Here is a 24,875-nt window from a genome sequence, read left to right as displayed (position 1 = left end):
TTTATCATTATAGCAGCCTGTAACAATAAAGTGCTTCAAAAGATTTTATTTTATTAAAAACTTATTAATTAAAAACTATTTATTTGAATTGAAGTCATTTTTCTAGAAAGCTTTTTAATTAGAAAAATTTTGCAGAATAATATTTCTTTTGAAATAATTTAAGAATATATAAAATTTCTTCTTTTTACATTTTTAACGGAGTTCTCGAAAAGAACATGATTTTAGATTATATTGTTTTTCATTTGATTGCTATTTTTGTATGAAAGTAAGGAAAGTATTTTATTATTTCGATACTGAAAAGTGTAATTGATCATGGAAAATTATGGAATAAAGTTAGAATTTAAGTTTTTCTTACGAATGACACTTTTTCATATTTATTTTAATATAGCACAAAACGTGTTGCATTACCTATGCAATAACGATCATTACAATTGCATATTAGGCACAATTGCAGTACCGTTTAATTAATCGAGAACACGTGTAATTATTCGCATAAATATTCACATTTCATAATTAAGAATATTTACATAGAGAACATATAAGAATTTCTTTAACATGTCATAACTATTTTTTACTATTCTATATCAAACGCAAGTATATAATGTCAATCATATGCGTGTTTTCTCAAACTTATCACGTATATAAAAAATAAATATCTACGTAAATAACTTATGATATTCAAGAAAAATATTCAAGAACTTATCTATTTTTAATTCATAAAATAAAAAAAGTATTTAATATTAAAGCAAAAAGAAATGTAAAAAATCCATAATCTTCCACCTCTTTCTCTTTCTTTTAACAAACCAGTATGACAAATATCTGTAAATAACTCCTTTCTTTATATTATCTCCTGTGTAATAGATGTAAACGCATAAATATCACCAATCCCATTTTTATTACGTAAAAAATAAATACCTACGTAAATAATTTATAATAATCAAGAAATAGCAACTTACTTATTTTTAATTCATAAAATAAAAAAAGTAATTAAATTATTAATATTACCAAGAGCAAAAAGAAAGATAAAAAATCCATAATCTTTCAGCATTTTCTCTTTCTTTTAACAAACCAATAAATTTAACAAACTGTAAATTACCACGTAAAAAAATAAATACCTATGTAAATAACTTGTAATAATCAAGAAAAATAGTTTATTTTTAATTCATAAAATAAAAAAAAGTAGCATTAATATTACAAAGAGCAAAAGGAAAAATAAAAAATCCATAGTGTTCCATCACTTTCTCAGACAAATGTAATTCATAATTTTTCACACGTAATCTTTACCTAACTATAATGTTCCTAATATCTTTTAACAAACCAGTACATGACAAATATCTGTAAATTACTCCTTTCTTTGTATCATCTCCTGTGTAATGGATGTAAACACACAAGTTTGCCGTATCCGCGCATCAGTATCACCGCGGATACCCATGGCAACAAACAAGCCGCTGAAGATCCTAATCCACCATCATCTCGCAACGATGATGATCACGCTACAACTATCCCCGGCGTAACGTATCATCCCATGCCCGATACCTCGTGCCCGGATAAAAACGATCATTTATTAACGAAATAACAAACGCCGTGGTCGGCTTCTTGCCTTCCAACGTATCGGCATTACACTGCCGCCTGTTAAGGATCGCGTCGCGGTAAATCCTCTTCAAAGATCTTCCTCGCAACGGCACAGTTGGCGCGTTTTCAAGCGTGTGACGCGTTATCGTGACGCGAGATAAAAAGCTCGTTAAGAGTGTAAATCCCCGGCAAGTATCCTCCGGGAAAGAGTTGAAGTGGGAAGTGAAAATAAAAAGGAGGAGAGCGGTCGAACAGTGAGAATTTACGCTTTTGGAATCGTAATGGCAAGGATTACGTTTGAGTTTTCAGTATATTTTTTTCGCGATGGGGAATAGTTGGAGAAGTAGAAAGGAAAACGGGAATGTTCGAGGAATTTGCAATTTATATTTATAAGTAGATTAGTATGTTTAGATTGGACATATATTCCCTTTCTTCGCGTATGAATTTAGAATTATTTTCTGTAACGAAATATTTTACAATTTGAAATTTTTCCATTCTCTTTGAATTTTAATAGCAAGAGTTGGTAAATTGGATTTTTTAAATATTTTTATAATTAATTTTTTTTTTTTTTTGGTATTTTGGAATGTATTTTTTTAATTTTCTAGTTAAGTTATGTATCACGAAAATTCATTGGATGATCAATATTTGTAATTTATGGTTTCTATCAGAATTGGACATTAAAAAATTGAAAAATTTCGAATAAAGTAATTACTAATTAAAGTGCTTTTAAGGTAACGTTTATTCGTAGCTATCATAATCGATCCGATTTTCATATAATCTTTTGGCATTACAATTGTTTCCAATTATTATTACGTTTTGAACAATAAATTATTGAAGTAACTTTATTCGTAACTTCAACTATTAAATTTTGCTCATCATTGATCTCTACGTAGTATAAGTTCTGAGCTCGATAATAGAGACACTCCTTGGTTTCGATTATCGCGAAAAAAGTTTATGTCTCCGATAGTCTTACTCAGAACAAATACCTTCTATGTAAGTTCAGATATCGAACTGTCTTCCGCGGATTTCTAGACAACCAGCGATTGCGCACAATGACTTTTGTCTTGGAAAATATTTTTATCTATAAAATATTCACTATTTTCATAAGGGTGTATATTCTATATATAATTTTTTGAATCAAAATTATCCAAAAAAAAAAAAATATATCATTTCATATACATTGAAAATATTAAGTATCAAATAAATAAGAATAAAAATCAATGAAACGATATTTCCAAAGAAGAGAGATTTGTGGACAATCGTCGACAATAAATGATATCAATTTCAAAATTTATTAATATATCCTCTTCACTGTTTACGCTCAGTTCTTTAACTTTGCTACAAATTTCATGCGAATCTCGCGCTCTAGTTTATGGATCTCGTAAATAAGCGAACGTAATACATTGAATTTCGTAGGATGAACAATCTTTGCCGCTTCCTTCGCGCCGAAAGGGTTCGAGCGGAAGCGTATCTGCATACGCTGGGAGCTTCTGAACCGAAGCTTATACCCTCGCCCAACGATCATCGATAAGCTCCCGCTAATTTATCGCCTTTTTCCCTTCGAGGTTAACGCACCTTGCAGTCGTACGTTTCGTGCCGCGGTTATCATTCCTCTCTTCCTGTCATTTCTTTTTGCGAATTTTTCTCTTCAAATTTTAAAACAACAAAATATTATAAACTTAAAAGATCAACGAATATCTATCAATGTTTCGTTGAGAGAAACTAAGAAAATATATTTTCAAACATCGTTTGAAAGATTATCCTAACAAATCAAATCTAACTTCAAAGGATTATAAGATGGAAGTTATTTCATAACTCCAAAACTTCACATTTATCCTTCAAAAATCTCCACTCTTCATAGCAAACTCATTTCTTAAAGTTTTTCTCGACACCCTCCAACTGTGTCGAACAAAAATCCGCATAATCCTCGACATTGCACAACAACAGCGCGTTACATAATCCCACGAAGTGGCCCACGCGTAGCCCCGAGTACAACTTCATACGGAGTCCGTGCGTGTAGACCCCTTGCACCTGCGATCGATCCGCGATACCTCGAGGTGGTCCCCTCGCATACTCGAGAGTTCCTCGCGGCCCTCAACGAATCCGATAACGCGACGCTGCCCTGCCCTGCCCTGCCCTGCCCTGCCCTGCCCTGGCTTGCCCTGCACGCGGTCTTCCCTCGCTGTACGCGGCCGGCCGCGCGACATAAAACATTCGAGGGGCCGATATAAATCGGCCGCGCAACGAGATCGATCCTCGTTACCGCATCGAGTTCGCAGACAGTGGACGGGCTCGAGGCTGCGACCGGTCAAGAGGGATGGCGCGGAGCAGGGCTGGACCGGCGCCTTTTGTTTTTGCCCCGTACATCAGATACTAGCCCCGGCGCGTTATCAAAGAGTGGTATCAGGCCCACGGCGAGGAGGATGTAAGTAAGTATACGCGGCGCGTTCCTCGGCGCACACTGTGCGCCTCAGATAAGATATCTCTCCGGGGTGGGAGAGAGGGGCACCACCGATGCCTCTGTCCACCGTCGCGCCCCACCTATCCCTCCCCTGTCCCAAGAATCGTGGCAATAAATAACACGGAACCCATCGGTTTTTGCCGATCGAAACGTTCCACCCTCCTCCCCGTGGAGGAGGTGTAAGTGGTGGGTCCGCGTTCGCTTCGAAATGTAGAGATACCTTTTTTTTCTCTTTTCGAAGATGAGCTGTGAAATTCCGTGATCCCGTGGAGGAGAGATCTTTGGAATCTTGGGCAAGTTTGGTGAGTTAGAATAAATAATTGAAATAGAGTTGGGAATAGGGGATATAGAAACACTTGTAACCTGTGATATTATTTGACACGTGAGAAAGATCGGTATCTGACTCGATCACCGTGAAATCTTGTCCAGTTTTTCTTGTCTTTGTATATGTATATATATATTCTTTTTATCGAACGTTCATTTTACACGCGTGGCACGGAATCGCACGCGATTTCGTGAACTGGATAATTCGAGGGCGGTTCTCGTTCCGCGACGCCATTAAGGGAGAGCTCGCTCGTTCGATGTCCTCGAAATGGTGGATCGCGCACGAGCGTCCCCGCGGATCTCTCTCTCTCTCTTTCTCTCTCTCTTTTTCCCTCTCTGGAACAAGTAAAATTACGATTGGGCCAGTGCAGTCGGTTTAGCAAGTTAAAACATGTCTCGCGGCGGCAGATCGGAATCGGACCTGGCCACCCTATATAATCTGCGCTCAGGAAATTACACGATGATGTCTTGCCGGATAAATTCTGGGAAGATGATAATGTTCAACGGCCATGCAAACGGATCGAAATCGATGTCTTCGGGAATACGTTTTCTACATTTTCTCTCCTCCTCTCTTTCCTCTTTTTTCTTTTTTCCTCCACATTTCCTTCCTCGTCGTCGTCGTCGTCGTCGTCGTCGTCGAGCAGCACGCCAACGAATGATAAGATCGAGATCGATTACGATCCTCCGTACCGGGAACGAGATTAAGGATACGCGCTGTCGGTCGAGTTTGATTGCTATACGGTGGAATGGCAATTTTCGCTGTTAATGTCTTAACGGCTTCGAATTTTGTCGATACGATGGCCGCCGCGCTCGATCAACGTCAGACATGCCAGATCGGTGATCTCTTATTCTACTTAGGCGGTGCTTCGACAGATTGGATCGTCACGTGTTGCTCGGTTAATGATACGGTTCGTTGTCGTTACTCGAGCAAAGTGTAAAGTACTTACACTTCGCGTTTCTTCCTTTTTTATCTTCTTCTTCTTCTTCTTTTCGTTTCGAAGTGGGAGGAGTCGTTGAGAAGATTTAACTTTAACAATGTTTTACATATTTTCACGTAAGTTTTTATCTTAAAACGATTCGTAATTCGACGTGATTTTCAACTCGCTATTATATATATATATGTATACAGTAGATTGATTTTCTGATATCGTTGCGTAAGACACGAGGATGCAACCGATGGATCGAAACACGTGCGTGCGTGCACCGGTGCAAGAGAAGGAAAAAAAAAAAAATTTCTCGCGATCCCACGAACGCCACGCGATGCTTCATGCCACGTGCACGTGACCCCGCGACCTTAGATGCAACAGCACTATTTCCCTTCGCCGACGGATCTTCTCCCCCCCTTCCCCTCCTCCCTTTCCTCGTGGCTGCACGCTGCAGGACGTGGCACGACACGAAACCGGAGATTAATATTATCTCGCGTGAACCGGCGAGATCGTTTCAGAGTTCCTGCACGTAGAGAAGCTGCCGCTCGGTACTGGCCTCGCTTCTTCCATGTCTTGCACGCTTCCGTTCAAACTCCGGGAGATTGGAAGGTTGGTGGAAGATGGAGGAAGTGGAATAGGGTGGATTTTTCTCCCTCTCTCTCTCTTTGCTTCTCCTCTTCTTTTGAAATTACAAATATTTTTGTTCGATCAAAGTGGAAGGAATTCTTTGATATTATTGGAAAAGTTAATCGTTAAACGACATCTTTTTAAAAACGTTTTTCATCGATTTCTCTATTGAAACTTTTTATCGATTCTCAAAATCAGAAGGAAACAATCTTTTTTCTGTCTGTAACATTTATTTGAAAATATTCGCCAATATTTAAATATCGATATTTGATTCGATTCTTAAAATTTCATTTCATTCAAAAAGAAGTTTATTAATCTTGATATTATAATCGATTTTTCAATTTGATTTCACGGATTCTGGATCGTTGAAAAAAGAGAAAAATTGTTCCGCGTAAGGAACGAACAACTGGCGAACGAATCTGTACAAGGCTGCACGCGTGCTGCTATCAAGCAAACACGATGCGAGCCGGTGGTATTATTCAAAACGGTGGTGGTGCGGCGGGCAACCGTGGCTCTTCGAACGTCATTAACATACACCGTTCGCATATGCATATCGCTACCGTGCTTTGTACACGAGTACACGCGTGTCGTATGAAAGCACGAGGAGTTCGTACGCGGAACAATAATGTGTACAAAGAGCGATACGGGTGTACAGGAGCCGATAAAAAAGTGCCGCTTATATTTCCCGCGTTCGCCTTTTGTGCGTGACGTGCGCGAGCCACGGTTCCAGCCGCGTTTTTCTGAGAATGTGTCGTAAGTTTTCTGCCAGTCAAAGCACCCTGAAACGATTATTTTCGGTTCGGCTTCTTAGACGGCTGTTTTGTTTCGCGATATACAGTGAATGAATGGAATTCGTTCGCGGAATTCGTACGGTGAAACTCGGTTTGTATTGAATTGGTAGGTGGTATTGCTTCTTCAAAATTTCAATATTTTAAACGTGTTCGTCTCGATGTTCCAGTAATCGATTTTTTTTTTTCGGGGGAAATGTTAATCTTGAAGCATATTTATTATGTGTAACGCGTGTATTAACGACATATAAAAAACAGAAGTATAATCACAATCGCGAGATATCAAATTAGAATTAACAGTTTAATCTTTAAATCGGACAGACACGTGGATTTTAAACAATAGCAAAATGACTTGATGAGAATTATCCCACTGGTTCATAACGAATCATTTCTAGTTCAGAACAGAGTTCGCAGCATTTAAAAATATTCCACTTAATAATCTGTCTTATGTAATTCTTCCGTAATATCATTACAATTATTCACCATTCTCTTATCTTCTTTCTAACCATCGATCGATCCAACCTAGCTCGAAACAGAAACGCGATAAGAGGAAACCGACCGTTCTCAATTACCATTAACCTCGCCAGAACTTGCAAGCGATCCAGAAACCGTTGAGATCGTTGAACAGAACGGAATAATCACCGTGCAAGAAGGCGTTCGTGCATTGGTACGATGCAAATCGAGAGGATGCAAAGGATGCAGTATGGATGGAGTATTACCTCTCCTCCACCAGTTCGGAACGATTCAAAAATCCGCCACGGGCGATCGACCAAAAACGAGTGGCCTCTGTACGAGGAGGATGAACAATGACGCGGGGGGAGGAAGAGGAGGAGGAGGAGGAATAAGAAACTGTGTGCACCGGCAGCTGGCAGTGTTTAACGCGTTCGTCGATGCGCGAAAACGCGTCTGGTAGCATTCTTAGTACGTAAGAGGCTTCATTAAAGGGTCCAGGAAGACGGTAGTGCATCGCTGTCGATTTCTTCGCATCCCCCCTTTCGTTACTTCCGCTTTCGTTCTTGCACGAATGCACGAGTTTGAATGAGAGTCGAGGGATTGGATTTGAATCGCATGAGCATTGAACGTAATTTTTGGGTTTATTCATTTTTTGAAAAAGTGAATGAGCAGGAAAGAGGAAACGTTTTTTGAAAGTTTGGGGATAAAAGTAATGGGGGAAGATTTTTTGGGAATCGAAAAACGTGAATTAAGGTATTGGTCTTTTTGAAAATTTAATTTTAGAGACTGTAATAAGTACTTCGAAGAGAGGAGAATGTTGTTTTTATGATACTTCATTATACTGTTTTCCTCTTCGAGTTTGATTAAATTGATACCACGAATTCCATTTGGGCAGCGAATTTTTTGACATGTTGTGCTGAGCATAAGAAAAAATAATCTGCATAGATAATAAATTTCGCGTGCACAGTTTTAAAAACTTCGAATTCGTACACGATTGATTTACAAACACGACCAAACACGGCCAAACTTTCTAGCACCACTCGAGCTGTATTTCAAATATTCTTGATTTCTCTAAAAATAAATAATAATATGATCTAAAAGAAATATAATAATATAATATAAATTTTAATTACAGCATTTAATTATCACAATCTTAATAATTAACAATAAGCAAACAAGATTTGAAATAATTTTAATTTTAAAAAGGATTATAATTCATCGTTGAAATAAGAGAAGATAAAATTCGTATGACTCAAAATTCCTAAAAAAAAAAAAAGAAAAAAAAGAGAAAAAAAATCGTCGACAAAACGCAAAAATAAAAAAGAAAAGGAGTGAAACATCTCCTTCGCCGGGAGAAAAAAATTCTGCCAAGAGAGAGAGAGAGAGAGAGAGAGAAAGAAAAAAAAGAAAAAAATATTCGAAAGGGAACATTGTCAGCGAAGAAACAGGAGGGTTCCACTTGACTACCTTCCCAGGAGAAGTCCTTTGAGAAACCGAAGAGACCGTCGCTGGTCTTCACGGTCGCCTTGGTTTTTTGCGCCGGCTTAATTCTCATCCTACGGTGTTGCCTCGAAAGAGAAGCACGGATAATTTTAGCGAGTCACCGCGTGATGATACTCGTCCGTGTTTCTCACGTACTACCTCCGATGATAGCACCACGTGGTGGTCATTAAAGCCTCGCGAAAGATGCGGAACGCGAGGACAGCCTCCTCTGCAAAGAGAAATATAATCCTTCTAGTATGTGTATGTGTGTGTGTGTGTATGTGCGTGTATTGGCGGTGCTTGTTTAAAATAACGAGACGCAATCACTTTCATTCGTGGGAAAATTTTTAGCTGTTTGTTGATAGCGAATGTTGAAAAGTATCGCGGCTTCCATTAACACTTTCAGTTTTAAATTGTTTTAGGGTTATGAGCGTTTGTTGCACGTTGAAAGAGGCAATTTTAATAAAATTCTGGGATGCTTTTATAACTGTCTCGTAGAAATAAGAAAATTATTTTCTGATTCGAAAAAGCTGGTAAGAAAAAAAAAGAATTAAAGAAATTAGAAATTCGTTAATTTTGGAATGAAAATAAAAAAATATGGTTGGTGGTGTTAATTAGAGAAGTGACGTAATCCAGATTGGAAGGAACAAGATTGGAGCAAGTTTTAAAGAGAGGAGAGGGGGGGAAAAAACTCGGGAACGGCACGCATTACACAACAATTTAAATCAAATTTAATAAATACAATTCGACACGCGACGTTCAAACTCCTTCGTACATTCAGCAATAAATACACCTGCATGAACGAAACTTGCTCCAGGGTGCCGGGCAAATGCTCGAAACTTGCAAATTCATCGCAATAATCATTACCATTGGCAATTCATCACGTCGGCCAGACCTCCCAGCATACAAACGATTTTCTGCGACACGATTCTCCAATAATAATCACGCGCAAATCAAAACAATCTTATTTTTTATCTTAAATTTTTCTTACGTATTTTTAATCGCGATAGATTGATTTTATATAAATTTTAATGCGATTTAACGTAATATATATATCGCGTAATAAATCTCAATTGATATTTTTACGCCTCCTGAATTTAATAATAGATTCCTGAGACATTTTTTAGAAAATTCTCGAAGCCAAAACAAAAAAAAAACGTAAAAGTTGGTATACAAAAATTTCGATCGAGACTTATTTACCAAGTTTATAAAAGCGTTTGAAGTTTCGGTTGAAGACGAGGCGAAATAGAAATAGAGTGAGACAGCTTTATTCCTGTTACGCAATTGCGCCACAGCGTGGCGCGACGTGTCATCCTCTCTCTCTCTCTCTCTCTGTCTCGCTTCATCTGACGTAAACTTCAATCAATTTATAACTCGGTTAATAAATTTCTCTTTTTCTATACTATTTTTTTAATACTTTTGTACATTTATATATATTCTAATAATAATAATATTATTATTATTATTTCTTCAATATCTTTTTTAGACAGATTTACAACAAATATGCGAAAAAATTGTTAAAAATTCTAAATTTTAACACAATTTGCGATACGATATCTCTTCTATACTATGGATATCTCGTGTCAAGCATGAGTATCGATTCGATCCAACGTACAGCATGAAAAAATGAGGACACGAGGCGATTCTGTCCCTCGGTAAGGGTAAAATTATCGCCGTGGGCGAGGGTTTCTCATAGAGCACCGCGCAAATTAAGTAGCCAAGGGAAAGGGAGAGGGATAACGTGTCGTTAGCGAGCGAAAGAAAGTGCAACGAGTGGCCGCATGATGGAGGCCGTTCGTAATTTTTATAGAAATTATTATCGCCGATAGGAGGTAGACTAGAATTATCGTAAATTACACCGAATCGCTTTTAGTTTTGCCTCTTCTCTAATTATTATTTGGCAATTAAACTTTACTGCGTGTCACGACGTCACTCTTTCCCGCTCTTTCCTCTTTCTTCTTTCTTTTGGATCCTTGTCTTGTTTGAACTTAGGCATCCAATATCGGTAAAAGACCAAAGGGAGAGATCGTTGTATAAGTGAATATCTTGCTTCTTATTTAAGAGATATCGACGATCAACTTTTACGACATTGCTTGCAGTAATGAAATTTAATAAGTTGTTTTTAAAAATTTGAATGGTTAAACGGGATTTTTTTTTTTTTTTTTTTTTCTTTCTTTCTGGTATTTCATTACACGATACACGATATCGAAGTGCATGCATCAGTGATTAAAGTGATGTTATGGATATGAATTTCTCTCAGCTTGACGTCTGATAAGTTAACAATTTTTACTATACCATTTTTGGTTACGTTAGATGATTTTTGATTGCGAAGAAGAGATTGCTTTCTAGAAGAAAGAGAATCTATTTTGAATAAAATTTCAATAAATCATGGGTTACTTTTAAATTGTACGCAAAAGAAAAAAAAAAAAATATTCATTAAAACCCATCAACTTGAGAATTTCCAAAGCAGATCCAATCACGGAGAAACACAGACATGTCCATAAATCGAGGGTAACAGATTCGAATTACCATATAATCATTCCTCTTGAATTGATACTCGTTATTAACCCCGCGAAATATCGAAAGTTCAAACGGCAAACCGTTTAATTATAATATTTCTCAGCCATGTTGTATATCATAATAACTCCATCCATATCCTTACCTCTCTCCAAAGCGTCTTCGAACACTCTCGACTCGAAATATTTTCTCCAGCTGCGTATATTTCGAATAATACCTAAATTAACACAGACACGGCAAGCTTGCATATAATTATACGGTTAACACGGCTTGTTAAATAATACCAAGTATTTACAAGCTGGCCACGTTTCGCCGTGTTGTTCAACTTTTATTAAGCAATCTTTTCCCTTTTCTTTCGCTTTGCACACCATCGACAAAATAAATTCGAGCGTTACACGGGACCGTGCACCGGTTAATAGATGTTGCATATAATTATCCAATTAGCAATGTGTGTTCTCGACGGCGTAGCACCGACAAATTGTCGTTCAACACGGAGAAGAAGGTAGGACCGTGACGGCGAGGAACATCCTTGTAAACAAACCTGTGCGCTGTGTATCACACTCGTATCATCTCGAACATTGTCATACAACACGACCCCCACCCCTTGGCAAACCGCGTCGCCACGCGCGTGTTTTCACGACGCGCGTTTCCGCGATATCTTTATTTGCATTGCCGCGATAATAATCATCTTTAATCGAGGCTTCGTGTTCGATCAAGGAGGCGTAGACGAGTTTTAGATAGTAGTTGTAACACGTGTTGCGATAATTGGCGTGAGATGGTGTCAGCAAAGTGAGGAATTTTTTCTCTCTCTCTCGCTGACGTTTTCAGATTTCTCGCGATAACGAATCAAGATACAAACTTTGAATTATATATATATATAATGGTTTAAAAAAATATGCTCGAAGACAAAAGATACGATAGAATTATCAACGAGTATAATTTCGACAAAAATCTTGAGAAGAAAGAATTTGTTCAACATCTTTCAAAAAAAGAGAAGAAAGAAGGGAAAGAAGAAAAGAAAAAAAATCTTTTCGAACAAGCGTTACAGTTTGAACGGGTAAAAGGAGCTCGGTAGAAACGAGCGTACGATTCTCCTAATCTCTTTTAAAAACATCTCGGCAAGCCTCGAAGCACGTGTCCGTTTGAATGACGCCGGGGACAGGCGGCGTACCCACCGCAGGATTCTCCCGGCTCGCCTCTCCTTTCCACCGTTGCCGCTAACCAGGCTGCGCATTCGGTTTACCCCGCCGGGTAATAATGACACCGGTAAACGTAGGAACGGCGTGTGGTTGAGGAGCGGAGCCGCGCGTGACCAGACTGAACAAATTTGCTTTGGCCGGTTTCGGGCTCGAAGTCGAGGCAACGAGTGCCCGATGTAAATTAACGAGAGGCCGGGGCCTCGAGGGAAAAATCCCGGGAAAAATCCTGCTCGTGCTGGCCCGGATCAACGACAGCCGAATTATCGCCTTTTAAAACCAATTAGTGGCCGATCCTTGAGTCACGCTCACGCTCGATTCACGTACGCGATTCTTTCTGTACGTCATCTCTTTGGAATAAAGGATTTTTTTAGAGAATAATAAAATGTGTTGAGCGTGACGTTTCGACGGTTTTAGTTTTGTAGTAGTGAATTTTGAACGAGTTATTAAGAATGAACACAGAAATTTTTAATTTTTCATTTCGGAGATTTTTTTTTAGAAAATGTGTATGTAACTTTTGAGCTGAGAATTTTCAAAAAGTATAGAAAAATCAATCTTTTCCTTTTTTGTAAATATTTAATTGAACAATTGTGTAATAGAGATTTGAACGCAATTTTCTCAAATTCTTTGAGTCTAGGATAGTTAAAAAGGGGAAAGTTATAGGTATCGTGCAATTACGGCGAGTCTGGACAATTTGAGACTCGCGTCGAAATTCGTTCCTTTCGAAAATGGCCGGGACAGTTGCAAAGGGACGATCACACAAGTGCACACGCATACACAAACACACGCATACACGTACAACAAGTTTGGAGTATGGCGGTGCATATCCAGGCTCGTTAAGCCATTAAATGACAACAGGCCCCGCGGGTTATCGTCGCGCTAATAAAGCCGGCATTGCGAACACGGTGCCGCGATAAGGAAGCTCGTTTTATTTCCTCCGGCTCTCGATCTTCGTCGTAAACGTGCGTAACACGCGAGCCTGTCGAGGAATCGAGATAAGGCACGCAGATATATCGGCGAGCCGACACGGACCTCGTCAAAGATTGCGCTAATACGCGACAACGTGGACGATCGGCCGACACGCGGCTTTTACCGCCGACTCAAAGCCGCTTGAATGCCATTTTTTTCCCCTTTATATATATATGTGTGTGTGTGTACGTGTGTGTGTGTGTGTGCATCACGTACTTTTTTTTCTCCATTTTTTTGATCGATCGATTGATCGTTTGCGCGAGCTCATCCACATATTATGTAGACGTTGATCGGTAATAAGAGAGATATGTTAAATTGATCGTGTTAAATTGAAAATTTGGAAATTGAAATTTAATTATGCGTTATTCAGATTAATTAAAAGGAAGAAATTTCGTGCGAGAATGGAGTTTTTTTTAGAACAAACAATTTGTATATCGGAGAAATCGATAATTTTACTTGTTTAGAATTTAATTTTTCGCACGATTTAATTATCACTTCGATACACAATTTGGTTATTGTAATTGGAAATTCTTTCATTCAACCATTTTTCAATTTTCTTCATGAGCGAAATCACATTCGATTAGGATTGTAATGATTTACTCTTCTTTAAATCTAAATAATTAAATTGAAATTGGGTTATTGCGATGATGAAATTACCACGAAACACAATTACACAGGAACAAGAATTAAATTGTTAGATAAACGTACGAATCACGAGTCCGCGATTCCAGCATCCCCGTCACGCAGCTGTTCGATCGATCCTCTAGCACGCGTATATATCTTCAAAAATAATCCACGACACGCTTGGCCACGTGCCCGTGAACGTGATCGTTCGACAACAGAGGAAATCTTTGCTCGCATAATTCTATTCGTGGAAATTTATAACGCGAGTAATATAACTCGTGTACACTCCCCTTCCTCCACTCCTCCCTCCCCTCGTATCTTTTTTCCTCGTTTCAACACGAGATAATACTAACGAGTGAAAGGGGAATCGCACCAGCAAATATCCGACGATCCGTCTCGTGATCCGCGTCCAAGTTCCACGAGCTGGACCACGACCTCTTGCGACAGGCTTCACAGGGGAGATCGAAGCAATTAAAACTGATAAACGATTAAAACCGGCGTCCGTTCCCGCCACGTCTGTGTTTTCGCGTTATCGTTTAACCGTTTCGATTTCCACGGCACATAACACCCCTCCCCGGACTTTGAACGCCTCGTTAAGATTGTTTACGTAGAAATCTTCTTCACGTTAAGTTAAAGGGGAAATATCTTTCCCCCCTTTGTGGAGTAGCGCGTAATTTCCCTTTCTTTCTTTTTTTTTTTTTTTCTTTTTTGAGGAATTGTTTGTTGATGGCATTGGTGGCATACGAATAATTATATCGTATGTTGGATGTTGTTGAAATCGTTTGAGTTGGTTTGAATCGGTTTGACGATGTTTGAAACGAATGAATTCTTTTTCGTCAAAAAGGATTTTACGAATGGAATATATGAATGAGAAATTGGATGGATGATGTCGATTGTGAGTAGTTGTTTTGCAATTGACAATTTACTCGTCGATGGCGATGAAGTTTGAATTGGTTTGATGAAAATGTTGGAAGGAACGATGAATGATTGAATCACGATCGGTGTTTGAAGATTATCGATTGCATTAGTGGTATTGATGACTGATAATAATTATATCGTATGTTGGATATTGTTGAATGTTTGAGTTGGTTTGAATCGGTTTAACGATGTTTGAAACGAATGAATTCTTTTTCGTCAAAAAGGATTTTACGAATGGAATATATGAATGAGAAATTAGATGGATGATGTCGATTGTGAGTAGTTGTTTTGCAATTGACAATTTACTCATCGATGGCGATGAAGTTTGAATTGGTTTGACAAAAATGTTGGAAGGAGCGATGAATGATTGAATCACGATCGGTGTTTGAAGATTATCGATTGCATTGGTGGCATTGGTGGTGTTGATGACGAATAATTATATCATAATAATTATATAATTATATATATTGGATGTTGTTGAAATCGTTTGAATTGGTTTGAATCGGTTTGACGATGTTTGAATGAATTCTTTTTCAAAAGGAATTTTACAAACGGAATACATGAATAAGAGATTGGATGAACGGTGTCGATTGTGAATAGTTGTTTTGTAATCGACAATTTACTCGATAGTGATGAAGTTTGAATTGGTTTGACAAAAATGTTAGAAGAAACGATGAATGATTGAATCACGATCGATGTTTGAAGATTACATTGTTGGCATTGGTGGTGTTGATGACGAATAATTATCCTATATTGGATATTGTTGAATGTTTGAGTTAGTTTGAATCGGTTTGACGATGTTTGAAACGAATGAATTCTTCTTCATGAAAAAGGATTTTACGAATGGAATATATGAATGAGAAATTGGATGGATAATGTCGATTGTGAATAGTTGTTTTGTAATCGACAATTTATTCAATGACGATGAAGTTTGAATTGGTTTGACGAAAATGTTGGAAGAAGCGATGAATGATTGAATTACGATCGGTGTTTGAAGATTATCGATTTTTGAATAAATCGATGAAATATTCAAAACACGATTGAAACACGATGACGAAGCAAGGAAATTTCCTCGATAATATTTATTACTGCGCAGATATTCTTTTAAGTAAAAAAAAAAAATAGCTCTTTCGAAGTCGAACAACTACTTCACATTAGTCACGTAACATTTATAAACGAGAAAGAAAAATATTGTGCAAAATGCTATCTCATTTAATAGTAAAATCATCTTATAATACGCAATTATATTACGTACAATTGCAAAAACATCGATTGCGATATTTGAATTGAAACGATAATCTCAATATTCTACTATTTTTTATTTTTATCTTTATTTTTATTCTTGTTTACGCGTTCATGCTTATTTTTGTTCTTTTTTTTTTTTTTTTGTATGCGAATTCTTATCTCAACTTCGTGACATAATATTTTTATTTCTTCGAATGCGAGCCACGTCGAAAAATGAAACAACGATGCTATTTCGTTTCGAATAAGTTCGCACAATTATTCGCCCAAAATTTGATACGGAATTTTAAAACGGCAGAAATCAATAAAAGATGAACGTCAACGCGCAAAAATATAAGGATACTTTTCATCACAGATTACAAATCCACAAATTCAAAACTTAAAAATAAAAGATTAAAATTCAAGTATCCAAATACTTATTTCTATTTACGGATATCAAGAAATCCATCATAAAATCTTTCGATCTCGACTCGGTCAAAATATTTGCGAAAATCTCGAATTTAAACGAGCTTCGATTCTCTCAAGCATATTTTCAGTCAAAAAATAAACTATCAAAAGTGTTTATTCTCGAATATATACTCAATATATACTTACTTATTTCCAAGAAATAACATGGTAGAAATCTTCGATATCTTGCCCATTCTCGGTCCTCGGTTTGGTCAAAATATTTGCGAAAAATACTCTCTCGCCGGGTATTAGACATCTGGGAATTGCGGCGCGATAACAGGGAGTCAATGATCCTTATTGGTCGCCGAACCAGACGGCTCGAACTGGTTATCGTTTCTGGAGCACCGTTATCGTCGGTCGCCAGTTCTTCGACGGATGTCAGGCGCCTCGTTACCTGCCATTTCGTTTCTTCGTCGCTACGCGGACACGAACGAGGCATCGTCTAGACGTGGCCGCAAAAACCGTGGATAATTGCCTGGAAAAATGATGTCTCGATGCCTGTTGTGCGCGCGACGTAGAAATTTCCATTTGATTCCGTGAAAGGAGGAAAAAAAAAGAAAGAGAAAAAAAAGAAGGCGTTATCAATTATTAATCTCGAGACACGGACGGGTCACGTAATTCGTTATTTCTTGCGTCGCGATGAGAAAGTTGGTAGTAGGGGAATTTTATGATCCCGTTTATGACGTTTATTCGAGACACAATACGCATTTCGCGATTTACGCGGTATTTTTTTCTCTCTCTCTCTCTCTCTTTTATGTTTATTTATAAAAGAAAAATATATTTTTCCATTGATTTTTAATTGACATGTAAATTTATACTTTGAGGTAATCGAAAAAAAAGTTCTCGGTCGTGATACTGATAACGAATGAAATGAATTTTCTTTTTTTTTCGTATTGGATTGGTGATTTTTATACAAGTTTTTTAATAATTTTTGAATTTATTATGTATTGTTTTATATTGTAGTTGCTTATCGATTCTTTTACGAACTGTTAATAAGTTAATTCGCTATTTCAAATTATATTATATTTATATTAGTATTGCTATATAAAATATTAAGTATTAAAATGATTCTAGAATAAATAAAAAATCTTGTAAAAAAAAAAATTAAATGGTTCAAAGCTGAAAAATAATCCATTTGTTGATACCATGTGATTACATCTTTCGTTGTACGATTAAAAAAAAATAATAATAATATTAATAAATCTTCGTTCTTTAAAAAATTTCAAGAGTATTGGATGCGATGACAAAAATGTAGTAAATATTGAAATTTACTTTTAAATTTTTCCATGAACGGAACGTAACGCATAGTAAGTCGAATGATATAACAAAGTAATTATTTATCGATTCAAAAATAATTGTCCACTCAGCAACATGGCGAATTGTTATATGTTTTACCATGAAATCGCACAGAATCTCGAAGAATTTTAGATTACATTGAAACAGCTAGTTTAGAATTATTAGAATTATTATCTAATTATCTAACAATTGCAATATTCGAACAATATTATTGACAGTTCTACACATTCGATTATTATTTCACCAAAATTAAAATTTATTCTCTTGCGAATATTCTTTTCCTTCTTAACGACAAAGATATAATATTCTATTCGAAAACATAAAACTATTCAAAATCGTTATTGCTCAAACAAAAATCAAAAAAAAAGAAAAAAATCAACCTAACCCAACACCACGTAAACTCCTTCCACTTCGTTTTTTCGATGAAACAGCTACTACACTGTTTATCGGCATTTCTAGCAGCTTCGTAAACGTGGCAATTGAAAGTTGGCCTTGACTAGTACAGACCGATCATTCAGCGTGACGTGTAAGTCACGAGGCCGGTCGTGAACGCGCTCGTGCATAGTTTTGTGTGCTAGGTTATGGTTTCGCGTTTCGTTTCACCGTTTCTCCCCAATAAAGAACCCGGAATCGACCGATTTCAACCGATTTCAACGTAACCGAATTGTAACCGAGTCACAAACAAACGAAATTTCATCGTGGCGCCAACCGTGAGATCAAAGTGGACGAGTTGCCTTTCCGTAATGCCGTCGTAAATTTTCCTTCTCGTGGGTGCTCGCGTGACTCTTGCTCTTATTACTGCGTAATATCCGCTACGAGACCGGCTACTCCCACGCGACCGTTTCCGCAACGTTTTACGTTTCCTGGATGTTCCTTGGTTTTCCCCATTCGTTAATCATCCTTGACTACCGTCTCATCTATCGTTTTCGTTTTCTGTACTGTATGCTGTATGCGCGGTGCGCGCAACGTTAAATTTCATTTGAAATTTTAATTTTTCTTTTTTTTTTTTTTTTTTCATGAGCAAGAATATTTATATTTGAACTTCAATCTTTCGATTTGAAATTTTAATTTTTAGGATGTGGTTAATTTATATTGTGGTGTGGTTACAGTTGATAAATATTTCATAGCGTTTCGAACTTGAAACTTTTATTCGAAGACGTAGATTCTTATATTGGAAATCGAAAGCGGGAGATTGGGTTTCGAAATTTTTTCTTTTTCTCTCTCTCTTTTGTATTACTTTTGTAGAGAAGAGAAGAGAATTTTCAAGAGTTTCTTCGAAAGTTTTTTGATTCCAAGTGTATATCGATGGAGTTAATTACATTCTTCGATGATCGATAATCATCAAAGTGCGTCGTAAGATGTCTTAAATGACACGTATAAGATTTTTCCTTATGCTTTTTTTACCTCGCTTGTTATTTTTGTTAACATTTATCGTGTCTAATAACTTATTTACCTCTTCTTTTATCTGAAATCTTGTCTCGGTTAATTGATAACTTACGTGATACTAACGATTTATCAGATTGAGTGTTTTGTTGTATTTTCAGTTTCATAATCGACATATTATTGTAATTCTTTTGGAAAATTGCGACTATAGTTTCGTAACGAAGATCTTTGAATTTGATTTCATAGTAATTTTGTATTTCATATGGATTTATACTCCATTGATAAAGATAGAGAATTATTTAATAAAAAAAATTTCTATCGATCAACGCGTAAGACTCAAATTCACGTATGTAAATCAACTGATTATATTTAAAAATTTATTTCACGCGAAAGTGCTTCCCAATATTTAACTCGAACTATTAAAATATATCACATTCAATACTCCTCTTCTCCACCAAAGAAAATATTATCCATATCCATCTACAGAATCTCTACAAATTGTTATAAAAATTTATTTAATTTTTTTAATTTTTCAATTCCCAATATTCAAATATAAATAAAACACCGACGAACTTAATTAAAATTTGAAATTTAGAATTTTTAAAATTACCTCGGTTAAAAGATTTATCAAATTAAACGAGTTTGTTTTCAAAAAAACAAAAATAAATTGAAAATTCCTCGAATGACTTTCGATTCGTACGAACACATTCGTTGCTCGCATCGAGAAACTTCCCGTTTCCATTATTTATGCTTTAATGTTATTCGTGGCGGGTGACTGTTCGCCGGAAGTATCGTAACGACACGTCTCCCATTCACATACTCGGTATATTGTTTCATGAGAACTGTGACGCCGCGGAAAAGGGTCATGTGAACGTGTCACGGGCATCCACCGCCGTATACTTTGCGCCGCGAATCCGAGCTCGTGGGATGTTGACCGAATATACGGGCGAATGTCTGCAACGCGAATCGAATTCGACACTTGGCACGGGACTCTGGTGGGTAATCGTACGCCCGCGTGCACGGACGCGTTCAACCTCCTGCATATTTTAAGGATCGAATTGATCCGGGTTGATCGATTCCACGTTTCAAAACAATTTCATCGTATGACGATGGACGAGCCGAGAAACGATTAGACGATCGTTGTAAGGTAATTCGAGGATCGGCCTGCGCGGAATGGAATTGTAAAGGGTTCGATGACATTGCTTGCATTCCTCTGCTTGCGAAAGATGTAGGAAGGAGGAAGATTTATTTTACGTTTATTCCGCGTTGCTTGAATTATCGGTCACTTTGGAATTTCCTCGGGATTGTTTTGATGCGACACAGCGTTTCTCGTAGATTTCCTTCTCGTGGATTTTGTAGAAGAAATTTGAAGAATAGAAGATTGTAGAAAAAAATTTAAGAAATTCGAGGATGTGTGTATCGCGACGAGTCAAGATGGGAAAAATCTTCTGCTCGTTCTCTGTTCTCAAAGGAAGTAATAGGTAATTCGAGAAATTCTAGCCGAAGTTAATATCAAAAAGCTTCGATTTTAAGAGGGTAGAATCCGTTAACGAGCGCACCTCCCCTCCCCTCCCCTCCTCTTCGTTCTCGGTACCGCGGTCAGCTCGGCTGTATTTCACAGCTCGTTACCGCAATAAATTCTGCATTCCGGCAGGAACGAGGGACAAAGTGGCGCGAACGGCGCCATTTACCCTCGAAACGGCGGGAAAAACAAGGCGTATAGGCCGATTTATACGCCGGTATAAATGTTGCGTATGCAATCGGACAACAAGCGCCTATTACGAGGAAGAATGTTTTATTCAAGGATCCTCGTTTCGCCAAGGAGTTTCGATCACGGCGTAGCGTCCATAATAATGCGTGGAAGAATCGGTCGGAAATGGCAATTTATATTTGCTTCGAGGAGAGTTTTTTCAATCGCTCGCCAAGCTAATGACAACAGTTGTGCCGCTAAACCAGTGCCATTGATGACCGTTCGTTCAAATTTATTCTCACCCCCTAAATCTTCGCGCAACATAGATAATTCTCCGTTTTGATTTAAAGAAAATACACGAAATATAGCGAAACAGGCGCGCTAATGGTGAGACTGCACAAAGGAGGCTCGCTCCTGCACTGGGAGAAGTGGACGCACGCCAATCCCCACCACTGGTCAATTGGACGTACGGTGTGACCCGTGCCTCCTTATGCCGCGTTCACAACGCTCGTTGCCCCTGTATGCTGCTTTTTCGCCCGGTTCGGTTCGTTTCTCTCGATTAGTTTGCAAGGATTTTTCGTTCCTTGGAAGATCGAATTTCCAAAAAAACTTTGTCCCTGATAAATTTCCTGACGGAAAATAATCTCTGGAAAGTTTGCTCGCAATATTTTCCGTTGAATTTTGCAATTCAAAAGAAAATTCATATTTCTGGGATCGAACGTTCCATTTCTTATAAGAAACATTTCCACTGATTTCGCTGATGGAAGCTCGTTTTCAACTTTCACACCTTGCTCCCGTGTGCTGGAAACGTGATTCAGGGTACGGGAACAAAAGTCTTGCCGGACACGCGGTCGCGTGAATTAAACGCGGGGACAGTGTCGTTTTACTGCAACGTTATACGCGCTTATGCCCCATATATATATATATATATATATATACGATACGAAAAGTCGATGCATCTTCGCGTTTACCTTCTTGCGCGCCGCGTGTCCAGGACAGTCTTATTTTGCGCTGATATAACGGCGATTAAAGCGTTTGCCTCCTTGAGTTTCTTCTCGGTGGATACCAATTAACCACGGCGGAGGCAGTACGCGAAGGAAACACGTAGGGAGATCGCACGATCTCCCACGGTCGGAACAAGGAGGGAACGTTGTCGTGAAACCGGAAGACACTGCCGCGGCTTCGGATAATCGGAGAATCTCCGTGAACGATAAACTTACTTACACCGTTTTACTCAAACGTTTGCTCGACATTATCTAATACTCTTGAACAACTTTCGTGATGATTCGTTAGTTCATTTTAATCTATTGGATTTTTCATGCTTTCAATAAAATCGAATCCGAGATCTGTTCGAAGTAAAATTTAAATTAATTTTAAATCTTTTTTAAAAGTTTTAAGAAAGTTTTTTTGGATTACTGTCTGGCAAAAATTGGCGAAACGATTTAATACTCATATTTATAACAATTGAAGTACGATCTCCCCCATCCTGCTAAAATACGCTAACTCAGACAGCCGCAATAAACCCGTCAAACCGGACTCAACCTTCCAATAACCGATCAAACAAACATCCCTGTTCACCCACCTCTCGTCGTTACCTCCTAAAACGATACATTAAATCCGTCTCGCCACTCATAAAAGGGTAACGCAACAGGGTATTATTTTTAGCGGTGAAAAGAGGATGAAAAACGGATGAGGGAGAAACGAGGGATCGGGGAGAGTAGAGAGGGGAGGGGATCGAGAACGAGAGTGTTTCTTTCAGGGCAGGCGGCGGCGGTAATCCAGAAATCAGATTAAATGTCGGATATCCTGGACGGGGGACCGTCTCCCTTTCCCTGTGCAGTTTGCGAACAGCAGGAAGCTCCAGTCATTACCTCGACTGGCGGGCCCCTCGCGCGCATCCTCCGCGGACACACTCCGATTCACACATTCAAAGAGTCACAGTGCGATGCGCACGCACACACTCGTCCACCGCCACTGCATCGGGCACGTGAAACGATCGTAAACACGTGCAGAGCGCGCAGAGTTGTACCCTGAGAGTGTTCGATTCGACGTATATTCGTCCATCTTGGACGATACTGGAGAGATTTCGTTTCGTTTCGTTGAAAAACGACTTGTGAATTTAGGTTAAGTTTAGATGGAGCAGTCAGTTTTAGGTTAGGTTAGGAAAAGAAAAGAAACAGGATCATTGATATCGAGTAAAATTTCTTCTGAAATTTGGTGCTAACTGCTCGCACTCTGACACCATTAGTTCACGAAATCTACGATGTTTTCCCTAATAGAGACACTGAGGAACGAGGATTTCCTTGACCAGTGACTTGGTCTAACCACAGCTTAACGAATTTCCGTCGTTTCCCAGCCGAATCATCAGTCAAACGTATCGTTGCGGCAGGCTGCGCGTTAACCAACGACGATTAGTCTCTTTCCCTAATTCGAGGCTCTTTATTTAGCACCGCCACCCAAAGCAACAGGAGGGAAAGGACATCGCGTTAATATACCGGATGGCGGGCAATTAACTGGCAGCTTTGAAAATAGCGTCACGTCGCGCGTTATTTTTCATTGAACGTACGCGTGTATATGCATATGTGCGTACGCATATAGGAATTTTTTTTATAACGGTTCGTTGACGCACTCGCGCGATAATGAAGTTAACAAGACGTCACGCAATGGCGACTTAATCACTACCATTTCTCCAATATCACAGTTTTTTTGCTAAACGTTTCACGTGACGAGCATCAGTTACGTTGTTATTATTGATGGGTGGAACGTGTGAGTGACAATTGTGCAACGGCAGATTTCATAGTGTGATGTTTCATAAAAGTGAATTCGACGTTTCGTAATTGAGAAAGATTTTTTCCTCTCTCTCTTTTTTCGATGTGAAAACTAAATTCTGAACTATTTTTTTTTTTAAATTTAACATTCATAAATTTCAATTTCATCGACGATTTTATCCATTATTAATTCCACTCCTGATTAATACTTATTTCCTGACAGCATTTCCAATGCGAAAGTACATATTTCTTCGATCTATAAAAAAAGAAAAAAGAAAAAAGTAGGGAAAATATCGGCATAAAAAATCCAGACTTATTACTCTGTGCTCTTCAACGAAGAGTACCTCGCTGGAACGAGGATCGAGGGAATCGATACGCGATCGATAGGCAATTCCGACGAGCGCGCACATACGAGTACAAACGCGGAACAATTCGCTGCTCGTTTGGTCGGGTAATTTGGCCAGTTTCTGGCCGTTCCCAATAATCATGGGCCGTGGCTCGTATCGCAAATAAATCGGGGCTGTCATGAATAAACAGGTGCGTTTTATTGCTCGTAATTCCTGGCTATGAAATCGCTGCTTGTCGAGAAACGAGAGGTCGCGTGTAAAGAGAGAGAGGGAGAGGGGGGGAGAGAGAGAGATAAATAGAGAAAAAACAGCGAAAACGGGACGAGAGAACGAAAGAAATGGTATTACAGAGGGTGAGGGTGAGATAGAAGGAAGAAGGAAGAATATCGGGGGAGAGGAATCGATTATCGTCTGCCTCCTCGTATTAATTATCGAAGTTGGTGCCACCCCTCGTAGCTGCTTCATCCGGTTCGAGTTACGCCACGCGCTCCCATTAACAATAGCTCGGCGGACCCTCGTTTCCACTTGATGCCTTCACCCAACGATTCTTTTCGTCTCATCGTCAGATTTTAAAACGAAAGCACGCGATTTCCACGCGTGTCTCTCCTCGCGTGTGCAACGATGCGCACATTTATCTTTCGGTTAATTTCATTCGAGAATTCATTAATTACCTTTCTGCCACCTTTAACAGGAGAAATTTTGAGACGATTTCAATTTGATTTGTCTTCTTTCGTGATCGTGGTTCGAGGAATATTTTAAACAAATTATATCGTATGATGATATCTCATTTAAAGTTGTATAACCTATATTCTCTAACTCTTTTACCGCCATTACTAATATTAGTT

The 24,875-nt window shown here is 38.4% G+C and overlaps 2 protein-coding genes across 8 annotated transcripts in view; one reads left to right on the top strand and one right to left on the bottom strand.

Annotated features, from left to right (window-relative positions):
- Positions 1-17,481, bottom strand: part of LOC100576617 — a 56,943-nt gene extending 39,462 nt beyond the window's left edge. The window contains exons 1-3 of one of the 5 annotated variants that reach the window (XR_003305980.1): positions 16,694-17,463; positions 8,619-8,862; positions 2,846-8,222 (exon numbers count right to left, since the gene is read on the bottom strand). Coding sequence is in view for 2 of the 5 variants with exons in the window: in XM_003250347.4 (XP_003250395.2) it covers positions 8,789-8,862; positions 16,694-16,985 (366 nt within the window). In the remaining 3 variants the exon portion in view is untranslated. Of the gene's footprint in view, positions 1-2,845; positions 8,223-8,483; positions 8,863-14,023; positions 15,374-16,693 lie in introns of those variants that run through there. The other 4 variants (XR_003305982.1, XR_003305981.1, XM_003250347.4 and 1 more) reach the window with 4 other exon arrangements.
- The window catches only part of LOC102655449, a 297,465-nt gene that overhangs the window by 12,219 nt on the left and 260,371 nt on the right, over positions 1-24,875 (top strand). The window lies entirely within an intron of this gene.

This window comes from Apis mellifera, linkage group LG13 (genome assembly GCF_003254395.2).
Source record: "Apis mellifera strain DH4 linkage group LG13, Amel_HAv3.1, whole genome shotgun sequence".
Lineage (NCBI taxonomy): Eukaryota > Metazoa > Arthropoda > Insecta > Hymenoptera > Apidae > Apis > Apis mellifera.
This window is presented reverse-complemented; position numbering and strand designations above follow the sequence as displayed.